Source organism: Copadichromis virginalis, linkage group LG19, assembly GCF_057382275.1.
Source record: "Copadichromis virginalis isolate Kocher_CV1m ecotype Utaka linkage group LG19, C_Virginalis_male_GT1.1, whole genome shotgun sequence".
Lineage (NCBI taxonomy): Eukaryota > Metazoa > Chordata > Actinopteri > Cichliformes > Cichlidae > Copadichromis > Copadichromis virginalis.
Genome location: NC_140636.1, coordinates 2,102,523 through 2,114,200, shown reverse-complemented (window position 1 = coordinate 2,114,200; position 11,678 = coordinate 2,102,523). Strand labels below are relative to the sequence as shown.

Genomic DNA, 11,678 nt, shown 5'->3' with positions numbered 1-11,678 from the left:
CTGAAAAGCCTAGTTTTCCCAGCTCGGGCGTGTTAAATTTTATAAGAAAGCCATAAATAGGTGTGTCTGAGTCTTCTATCAAAAATTACAGCTGTCTTTATGAAGTTGTAGAAAAACGCTTTATTTCGCGTTTCTCGCTATTACATGCATTTGAATGGAGTTCTCGCTAAAACTAAGCTGATCTTGTGAAAGTTTACAGTGAAGAAAGAAGTAAACGAAGCTCTTTAAACATTGAATGCGCCTCCACAGCTCTTCCTGGTGAGTCTTACGGAGTGACATCGGTCAAGAACCGCCTCTCTTCCTCTTCCACTCCCTTCCAGACTCCCCCCTCCTTTCCTTCTTCTTTGGTCAGCCGGCCACATTCCCCGCTACCTTTCACCCACGAGAAATACCGTTCTGACAGCAAAGCAGTCCGGACAAACCCCGGGACAACATGGTAAGAACCAGCCGAAACGGTCCCGTGTGCTGGGCCGAGGTTCGGAGGAAGCTCATTGTTTGCGGTGCGGATCTGTGACACGCCGTTATTTGCGTCTTGGCGTGTAGCATGATGTTAGCTAGCATGGCTGCCGCTCCCGTTAATTAGCCGCTCTCTCAGCAGATTATTCGGTGTCTACGTGGTCGAGCCACCTCCGACATCAGGATTTAGTCTACTGACGTCGGTACATTGTCTTTTTTTAGTTTGTGTTCAAAGATTTTTATCCAAATTAACGGCCCGTATTGTGAGTTGGGCCAGGCCGGACCAGACTGGGCCGTGCCTAGCCGCAGGCCGTGTGGCCCGGGGCGGCCATCTTATTCCAGTTGATGTCCTGGTGCGGTGACGGGCCTGAATCCTGCGGGTCCGTGTGAACGAGGTTCGGACCGGATCCGGCCGGCTGGACCCGCTAGATTAAGGTGAATGGGGTCCGGAAGGCCCGACCGAGTCCGAGTGAATGAGACGGACGGTGACTGTGCAGTCTGTATGGCGGCCTGTAGGCTAAGCTGTGGTGCACCAGTCAAACCAGCCGGGGACTTCATGTCACTTCTGATTGTTTTAAAGAGAGCAGTCCTGATTCTCTTTGCTTTATTCTGAATTTATTAATGCATCCGGCGGTTTTCTTCATTGTTGTTATTGTTATTTATAAGCAGCTAATGCAGCAACTAACTTTGTGTAATCTGACTAATATGGATCAGTTGTTTGTGTATGCGCATCGATGTGTTTTTATACCTCGAATATTTTTCATTTGAAATGGAAACTCATTCAGTATTTGTGGATGCCGTTCTGTAGATGCTAAGTTGGAAAAGCATCATCATCATATTGCCTATTGCATTTTATCGTTTTCACTTATCACCTCTCGGTCTTCAGAATCCAAAGTCCAAACCAGAGATTGTTTTTATCATCAGAGACTTTGGGTGGAGCTGTCATGCCAGCTGTGGTCATCACCGTCTCCCACTTGTAGTGTTTCCTCAGGTCGTGGGTATCATCCTCCTTTAACATAGAAAGATACACTTAAACATTTGTAAACGTGTGTGTGTGTATGGGGGCGCGGTCAGTGCTGCATAGTATAACAAACAAAAAGTGTTTACATATTTGTCAAATATGTATCGATCCAGTGATGCCAAATAGTGATATTTTCTTATGAAATGCAAATATAAAGCAAACTCGTTTTGTATCAGTTGCTCTTGCAGTCCACCAGATGGCGCAATTGAAGAGTTTTTTCCCCTTAGTGAGCTCGGCAGAGGTGATGACCACATGTGGGATAACGGAGGCAGAGATAGAAACGAGGAAGGTGTCATTTGTGTTTAAATCAAATTTCTGGACATTTTTTTTTTAATGAAATGGAAGTGATACATGGGGTCTGCAAGGAGTGTCATATGAAAATATAGAAATTCTACGAACATCAGGACTCATGTTACACCCAGGGATGGCTTTGCCTTCCTGTGTTAATGTTAACTCTGAATCAGCTCAACTGAAAAATGATCCAAGCCAAGTGCTGGTTGGCTACCTCCCAATTCAGAGCAAGCCAAGAAAATAACACTCTATCTGCAAAGACCTGTGTCTGTACAGCATTGTGGAAAATGCTCCAAACACTGGAACCCAGGTATGGGATACCATCACAACGTGGATTCTCTACAGAAAGAGAAGAGGCCGTTCCCGAGCCAGTAGGCGATAAAGCTCAGGAGGAATCTGACATCACTGAGCAGGATGACAGACCGACACCCTGTCATACCAGCCAGGATGAGGAAGCCGTGTGGGCTAACAGACTGGCTTGGTCACACTTATGATGATGTTGGAGCACCTCCAAAATTATTATCTGCCACAGCTGCAGAGGAGGAAAAAAGATCTCAGGAGGGCTACACCACTGGCACTAAACTGGTAGAAATCCCATGAGCAAGTCTGTCCTCTCCTGGCCATGCTGGGGGGAAAAACTCCTTTGTATCCCAGGTACTAGTGTTTTAATAGAAGTCTTCTCGATGGCTGGAGACATCGTCACACTTTGACCTCACAGCATGTTGATCAGCTCCTCTTTAAGAATCACAGTGTTGACTTTCCTAAGAATACTAACTTACTGTCGTTGGAGGCCGACCCGTGACTGCTGCTCTCAGATACTGCTGGGCTTGTCTGTTTTCTCGCTGTGTGCTAGAGAATTTAAATACATGGTGTCAGCAGTATTAAACTTTATGTCACATAATATAAAATGTTATCAAATTTGGACCGGTATTATTGGAGACTATATTACAAACAGTTGTAGACTGAGGCTCCTCATTCTTTTTTGACATTTTGCAACAAATGAAGAGCTTCACTGAGTTACTGCCTCTTCTTTGCAGGCATCAGGTGTGACAGTGAACGATGAAGTCATCAGAGTGTTCAATGACATGAAGGTCAGGAAGTCTTCAACCCAGGATGAGGTGAAGAAGAGGAAGAAGGCGGTGTTGTTCTGTCTGAGTGACGACAAGAAGACAATCATCGTGGAAGAGGGAAAGCAGATCCTGGTGGGGGACATCGGCGACACAGTGGAAGACCCCTACGCCAGCTTTGTCAAACTCCTCCCACCCAATGATTGTAGATACGCTCTGTATGATGCCACCTACGAGACCAAGGAGTCCAAGAAGGAGGACCTGGTTTTCCTCTTCTGGTACTGTATTATTTGGGAGTAGTCAGGATTATGAGATCAGTCTGAATCTGGGCTGAAGTAGATGGGATGGGTGCAAGACTTTGAATACATAATCTTTCTCTGTGACAGTATATACATATGCTATAAATAATTTTCTTTACAAAGTTGATTTGCTGTAGTTTCCTCGCTGACAGTTTAACCAAAAGGCATTTCCAGTGGAAACTGGCCGACACATCCTCAGCATAACCATGTATAATATCCACAAAACTTAAAAAGAGGTCATACACACACAATACGGTAATATTATGTTGAAGCACAGTACGTATCACTCTGCGAGGCTCCGCCTACGATAGCCGTAATGCTCCAACAATCCATCAAGCGGTGCGGCTTCGTAGCTTAGCAAAGTCGTACTGAAACATCTGACAGATTTTCGAGCGCCGTGCACATAAAATCGTTTTGAGGTCAGTAAACACAACCAGAGTTCATACATAAAGCACACGGGATTATAAGGGGCTCTGTCGACTTTCAGAAAAATCAAAGGATTGATTTTAAGTGCACCGTATTTTCCAAACAACACGGTAATAACGACGGCCCGCTAGCATGCGCTACCAAAAAAAGTGCTTTGTTGTGTATCTGACGGACGAAAGCTAAACCAGTTCCACACCAGTGAAGCTGCAGCATTTTTACAAACCAGTTCAGGTTCATCTGTTTCATTCAACGATCCACTTTCACTCTTCTCATTCTCCGTCGCCGCCATGCTTTTTCGGCCATGTGCGTATGTAAGCATAGGCACTGCGCGTGCACGTTTTAACCATATTCTATCGCGATATTTCATTTTCTTATCGTTGCCCAACATTATACCGGTGTTGCAGAGAACGGTATGATATAGCCCAGCCCTAGTCCTAAGCCTGAGCTTTTGGCTCGCAGGTCTTGCTTTTTCCATAAGCTGATCTCATTATTTGAACCTTTGTCACCGTTTAATGTGAACATCCACCATGACATCATGTGACTCTGTTTTTCTTCCTCCTCAGGGCTCCAGAGAGCGCTCCACTGAAGAGCAAGATGATTTATGCCAGCTCTAAAGATGCCATTAAAAAGAAGTTTACAGGTAAGTGTTCAGATCTGCATATACACCACTCTGTTATTTTTTTGGGCCATCATCGAGCCTCTTTATTGATGATGTTGCTTATTTTTAGGTAGAAGCACGAGTCGGAAGTTCACGCGTCTGACACACCTGTGGTTATGACATTCACTGCTTAAAAATTTCATGGTCCAAAGTTTGAACATATATTCCTGTGAAATAGCTTTTAAAGGGGTGGGGGGCTTGGGCTGAGACCCAGCCTATTCATTTGTCCTCTGTAATGCAATTTTACTGTATTTATACAGCGTCAAATCACAACAACAGTCGCCTCAAGGTGCTTTATACTGTAATATGGCCTAAAATTCATATCGCGATATAATTTGAAGCATGTGCGGTAACGATATATATCGCGATATATTCTTTTCTTCTGTATAACATATTTTCCACACTATAAGCACACTTAAAATCCTTTAATTTTCTCAAAAATCGAGAGTGTGCCTTATGTATGAATTCTGGTTGTGCTTACTGACCTCGAACCGATTTGGGCAGAAATCTGTTAAAAAATGTTTTAGTACAACTTTGGTAAGCCGCACTGCTTGATGGATTGTCAGAGCATTACGGCTGCCGTAGTGAGGAGCTTCCCGGAGTAATCTGGGTCCAAAACTCCGTCCGTTTCAGGTCCCAAAGTCAAACGAACACTGAGAGTTAAAAACGGTCTAAATTCTTTCATCTTTAATAAAATGATCAGTGTTGCTGCTTTACCAGGTGTATTAAGTTTAACATCCAGGCATCCATGAAAACAGAATTTATTAAATTTAACGGAGTTAGAAGAAAACTAAACAGCAGTGGCGTTTGCAGGTTACTGAAGTTGGACTACCTGGTACATAATGTTGCGCTACGTGATTGCTAGCGACACAGCTATGTTAGCATAACATTAGCACAGTGAAGCTGGAGGATGAACGCCAACTTTTTTTCCACTGGATAAAAGTTAACGTGAGGGATTCTGGTGGTCAGGGACAAATGCAATCGTATAGCAGGATGCTATACACGGGCCAAACTTCAGTCAGGAGAACAACTGAGATTATTCATCCACAATACGAGCTTAGTTATTAATATACTGCAGCAACATGGGAATAAAGAGAGAATTCAACATTAATGAATCAATGTTACGGAAGTGGAGGAAGCGCAGTTTTTGGCTTTCCCCATATTTCAAAAGTGCTTCATCTCTTTGCTATGACTCTCGGCATAATTTGCAGATGATAATGGTTTTAGCCGCTGCGACGCTTTCGACCAAAACAGGCGCAGTTTGATGACATCATCAACATGCGCTATCGCCATAGAGTGGTATAGTCAAAATCTCTATCGTTGGCCAAATTTATATCGTTTCTATCGCCCACCCCTACCTACAATAATACATACAGAGAAAACCCCAACAATCATATGACCCCCTATGAGCAGCACTTTGGCGACAGTGGGAAGGAAAAACTCCCTTTTAACAGGAAGAAACCTCCAGCAGAACCAGGCTCCTGTGTGAATATCATCTTGGTTTTTACACAAAGTGCAGGGAAAAAAACACAATTTTTTTTGAAAGCCTAACATAAGTAATAGAATAAAAAGTTAAAAATACACTAAAACCCACTCAGAGTATGGAAAACAATGATGAGGACAGCTACTGTTTTTTTGTTAGGATTATTTGTGATTGGCTGAGTGGGTCCAGGTTATATTTGTTGGGTTCAGGTGTTGTGTTAAGAAACCTGTATGAAAGAGCAGACGTGGCGATTTTAGTCAAGTCAGAACAAGTGACTGATTTAAAAAGAATAGGGCTAGATTTACAGTAAAAGTAATGCACGGAACAGACAAACTCGTAGTAACCAAATAAACATGATAAATGCATGAAAAAACTCACACAGTAAAAAAAAGACCTTCAGGGTTAGGGTGGTTCACTCCTGCCAGCTCAACATGTATTAAAGCACCGCCCACCCGCCAACGCAATGCTACTGTCAGTGTTGGGTAGCGTTACTTTTCAAACTAACTTGTTCCATGATTATTGGCAATAAAAAGGAAATTTATTACCGTGTTACCTTCTGAGAAAACAGGAGGACAGGACACATTACAGTAGTTTTTGCCATAGAGGGAGATGGGATTATTGTAGGGTTATTTTTCTGACCCCTTCCCAGAAGAGTTATAACCTGTTACAGCTGCAAAGGGTGCACATTAAACCCGAGGGTTTAAGAATGAGATATCATTCCAGGTGATGTAATTGAGAATAGGGCTGTGCGATATGACCAAAACCTCATATCCTGATATAAGACATCTATCGTCCGATAACGATATAAATCACAAAGATTTAACATTTTCTGTAAATTCTGTGAATCTCGGGCAGCTCGACTTGCGTGAAGTGTTTCCAGCTGGGCGTCGTGTACCTGGAGTCTTGTGTTTTAACCGATGCATTAAAGGATGCATTTTTAGACATAAGTTGTAACGGCCGCCATTGTCTTTGTATTTATTACACGGCGTGCTGCGGGGAAAAGCCTGTTCTAACGTTTGAGTCTAAGGTTTATTTTTTAGCACCTGACGGCTCTTTGCTTCTCGTCCGTAAACACTCTGCATACTCTTTCGAGTGATTCAGTTTATTTTGGAAAGTCTCAACAGGATCTTGAGCTTTATTGTGAAAGGTTTATGTGGAAAATAAACAAGTGGAGATGCGATGGTTTTACCGTCGTTGTTGCTAACGACAACGCATAAAAACAGGCGCTTGTCCGTCTGTAGTGTGGTTATATTACATATAAGAGAAAGAGAGAACTTAACATAGCCACTACAGTGACGATCAAAACCATGAAAAAATATTGCAGTAAACCGTTTGTTTTGCGACACCACGAAACAAACGATAGCATAAAATGAAACAACAGATGTTTTTATATCGTCGTCCGATATATCGTTATATCGAACAGCCCTACTTGAGAAGGGAAGCACTTTCAGCTATAAGTGTATATTTGGGAACTGCCAAATTGATTTTTCTGTTTTTAGAGCTGCTGCTCATTCATCTCAGTTCAGTTTAATTTTTATAGAATCAAATGACAACAGCAGTCATCTCAAGGAGCTTTATTTTGGGAGGTAAAGAGCCTTCAATAGAGAGAATGACCTCTGCCACTGTGAGACGATCCATAGGTTAGTGAGGTTAACGTGGACCTAACTGAGAAACCAGGGAGCACTGCACGTGCCCAGTCAACAACTTGTCAATCACAAGTCTCCTTTCTGACTAATTGGACCCTAATTTACAAAATTACACATTGCTCGCAGTATGATTAGCAAGTGAAACCAGGAACACAGGAGGAAAATGTTTGCTGAGGTTACACAGTGAGCGGTTGTTTCCTCATAGACTGCAGCCACACGAGTACCCATTAGCTTTGTTCTGTGGAAACCCCACAATGTGTCTGGAAAGTTCTTTTGGTTGTTATGCAGCGTTGGTCAAGTTACTTGAAAAAAGTAATCAGTAACTAATTACTGATTACTTCCCCCAAAAAGTAATCGCGTTACTTTACTGATTACTTATTTTCAAAAGTAATTAATTACTTAGTTACTTTTTAAAAACACGATTTACAACCTGAAGAGGTGATAAAGCGATAGATCTTTCAGCCCAATTCTACTTTTTCTGCATAATCCATCATACAAAATGTAATCAGATGGAAAAGTCTCTTTTTAAAACTTGTTTTATCAGTTTTAATCTTTTAACTTTATGCATCAAGCAAACATTTAATTATCTGCACCATTCTCTGACTGGAAGAAATTAGTTTAACATGTAAACCTATTTTCTGCACATTCCAGCACATAAAATAAAATATTTTTTGTGTTTACACTCAGTCTTTCAAATAGATGCAAGTAAAACACAGCAGAAAATAAATAAAGTCAAAGACTCAGCGGTCCTGTTGCTCTATTTTCACCTGTAAAGCAGGAGTGGGGTAGGCGGAGGGTTACCCTGGTGCAGGTGTACCGCGGTCAGTGGAAGAATCTGCGAGTTTCTCTGTGAGTTTCCCATTACGTCGTAGCTACTCGGTGCTTGTTGGAAGTTTAGGGGTTTTTTTCGCTGTAAAAAGAAGTTTTCTTCCCACGCACAGCGGACACTAATGTTTTTGTCACTTTTTATAGAATCAAACTCAAAGTAAGGTCAGTACTTCCACGCTTTAAACGCTGCACGCTCATACTCTCTCTGCACTCGATATGTGATCCACTGTTGATCTGCACACAGCTGTTGTCTCTAACGTCGCACTCGCTTACGTCACTGTCATGAGACATTCTCGCAAAAAACTCACGGTTTTAGTAACGCAGTAACGCAGCGTTCCTACGGGAAAGTAACGGTAATCTAATTACCGATTTTGCAATAGTAATCCCTTACTTTACTCGTTACCTGAAAAAAGTAATCAGATTATGCGTTACTGCCCATCTCTGTTGTTATGTACACACATCTCCTATTGCTTTCTTCTCCGTGTCACAAAGGAAACAATTTTAACGTCGTTTGACGACATCAGTGTGGGAGCTGCTTCGTGTTAAGATGCATTTCATGAAATAGAAAATTACATGGAAGGGATAAGGAAGTGGGCTGATACTGTTTCTCCTGGATGAGTCATCTTCAAAGAAAAAGTCATTTAATATTATATTAAATGGAATTTCTTCATGAACATTGTGAAGTGTTTGTACATTGTGCTGAGTGGGTGTGTCTCCACAGGTATCAAACACGAGTGGCAGGCAAACGGGCTGGATGACATCCAGGACTTTCGCACACTGGCTGAGAAGCTGGGCGGGAACACGGTGGTGTCTCTGGAGGGCAAGCAGCTGTGATGTCTCGGCGACAAACTGAGCAGAGTCAAGCCAACCGCCGTGCCATCCAGACTGAAGCACCTGACCCCACCTGAACACCACTGCTTCACCCAGCAGCTTGCTCTGTCTGTATCAATGTCCTGAAGGAGTTAGCATCTTTAGGCCTCTTTGTTTTCTTTTGGTTTTTGTTCTTTTTACTTTCCCTCCCCCGACATTAAGAAGATCTCATTAACATAATGATATGCAAACACCTCCCAGTTTGTTGCCACATGACTTCTGTTCACCTTTCAGAAACAAACAAGAGATGACACTACCAAACCACAGGAAAGGCTGTCTCTCTCACACAGCCACTTTTGCCAAAAAGTGAAAGACGCAGCCACGTGTGTTGAAAGCGAGCTGGGTTGCGCCTCCAACAGCACACAGGTCACACTCACCATGCTTTTTTGACTTTATTTATTATTATAAAGTGTTTTTTCTCTCTCTCCAGTATGTTTCAGCCAGACAGACACTGTTAGACTATGCATTCAGAAAAGATTACCCAGCACTTTCTGTTGAAACACTACAGGTTAAGACAGCAAAGATCTGCATTAAATTCTCTGTATTTATGTCTCCAAGATAATTTGTTTACCTCAGCTTTCATTCCTGTTGGACTCACTACTTTCTAGTTTTGGTCATCGCCTTACTTTCAGTTTGAATGTAACTGTCACACCAGAGTTAGAGTGCACTTTTATTTTGTAAAGAAACACTAAAGGATGCAGATTTGACCCCAGCAGTGAGAGACTTACCCCACAACAACACGACATTTGGAGCCTTAAAGTGGAACGTTGTTTCTGAGATCAAAGGAAGCCACTTTGCAATAAAAGCCTGTGGCAGAACTGATGCCTCCGTGCCTCGTCTCTGTTAATCATGGGGTGAAACTAGGGGAGAAATGTAGAAACTAGTGAAATCGACATAGCTGACATGGAACACAAATGTGTTCTAATGCCCTCATTAGACAAGCAAAATGTCTAAAGAACGTTTTTTGGATGCACTACTACTTACCCATTAAGTAGTAGTGCATTCAACAGTAGAACATGGAGCCCAATTTTAAATCAGACTGGTCTTAGAACGTCTTAACTAGCATATCGACAGAATTCCTTCAAACTTTATAGCCTTCATTAGAAATGTGACTTTACCAATATATCCCAATGTGCTATCAGATCTGATAGAACCTATTATTCTGATGAATTTAGCAGAACCCCGTTTGAGACTGGATGGCTTCAAACATTGTGTGACCTCCGTAAAGGTCTCCTTAAAATTTAGACTGTAGGGAACAGAACTAAAACTCTGGAGTTTCAAGTTGAACATTGGAAACTGTTTTTCTAGTGATCTCTCTAGAACAGCGTGTGAGTGTTCCAACGGAGTGATTACTGTCAGTGGACGTCAGAGCCCTCGTGCTTTTAATAAAACTGGTATCCCACCTCGACCATGTGCAGCATGCTGTCTATAACTAAAGTAACAAATGACCACATGTTGAAACATAGAATTTTATTGTAAATAAGCAGGTTGGCACTAAGCTGGGGCGATCGTGGCTCAAGAGTTGGGAGTTCGCCTTGTAATCGGAAGGTTGCTGGTTCGAGCCCCGGCTCGGACAGTCTCGGTCGTTGTGTCCTTGGGCAAGACACTTCACCCGTTGCCTACTGGTGGTGGTCAGAGGGCCCGGTGGCGCCAGTGTCCAGCAGCCTCGCCTCTGTCAGTGCGCCCCAGGGTGGCTGTGGCTACAATGTAGCTGCCATCACCAGTGTGTGAATGTGTGTGAATGTGTGGATGACTGGATATGTAAAGCGCTTTGGGGTCCTTAGGGACTAGTAAAAGCGCTATATAAATACAGGCCATTTACCATTTACCATAAGCTTGCATATTCTATAAAACAGGTCTGTTGGGACACTAAAAAATAAAAACAAAATAATTAGTTTGAAGCCTAAATGCAAAGGTACCAAAGACAACAGAGGCTCATTCTGGAAAGTCTAAAGTACAGAGGCACATGTGAACTTCAGGCCCTCGTGTGACTTCAGATTCGTTGCTGAAAATTCTTCTACATGGGCTGAGGAACACATTTGAAAACCGCTGGACCAATGTTCAAACTAGAAAATTTCAAATGTTTTTTCTTTGCATGTGTCCTCGCTTTAAAAAAGAGAGATTACATTTATCCTGTCTTCAAAAGTCCCTGAACAATGTCTTTACATCATCATGTGATGTGAGTGGAGCCCTCTGGTCAGTAACTCTATACAGGCCGTCATAAAGTGGACACAAGGAGAGTTGATGAAAACAAACTGAGACGAGTCCAACGACTCCAGATCAGCCTTAATTGAATCGAAAAGAGGGACAAAGTTGAGCTTGAACAGCTGATAAGAGGGAGAAACCCTTATATAAATAAGTAAACCCAGTAGGAGACCACGAAATGGAAAGGGAACAGTTGTAACCGGAACTGTCAACAAGGAACCCAAGGGCATGGCCTCTGACTTGGCAAAGTTAATCTTATAGCCTGAAAATGCACCGAAAGATGAAATTACGGGGGAGGGAGGTTTCAGGTCGGGATAAGAGCACCAACACATCATCTGCATATAAAGAGATTTTATGTATCTTCTCTTTAACACAAATACCAGAAATTAAAACATCCTGTCTTATGGTCTGGTTCAGCGGTTCTATTA

At 42.4% G+C, this 11,678-nt stretch overlaps 1 protein-coding gene across 1 annotated transcript; it reads left to right on the top strand.

Annotated features, from left to right (window-relative positions):
- Nucleotides 1–299: 299 nt before the first annotated feature.
- Nucleotides 300–9,867, top strand: cfl2 (cofilin 2 (muscle)). Its single transcript, XM_085441108.1, has 4 exons — nt 300–436; nt 2,806–3,113; nt 4,124–4,200; nt 8,897–9,867. Exons 1-4 carry the CDS (start codon nt 434–436, stop codon nt 9,007–9,009), a joined length of 501 nt encoding a protein of 166 aa, XP_085297234.1. The 5' UTR covers nt 300–433; the 3' UTR covers nt 9,010–9,867.
- Nucleotides 9,868–11,678: the final 1,811 nt, after the last annotated feature.

What these genes read in the sequence shown, in the direction of transcription:
- cfl2 (XM_085441108.1), top strand. An exon ending in GACCTGGTTTTCCTCTTCTG is followed by an intron (nt 3,114 to 4,123) that starts GTACTGTATTAT and finishes CTTCCTCCTCAG; the next exon opens with GGCTCCAGAGAGCGCTCCAC. An exon ending in CATTAAAAAGAAGTTTACAG is followed by an intron (nt 4,201 to 8,896) that starts GTAAGTGTTCAG and finishes GTGTCTCCACAG; the next exon opens with GTATCAAACACGAGTGGCAG.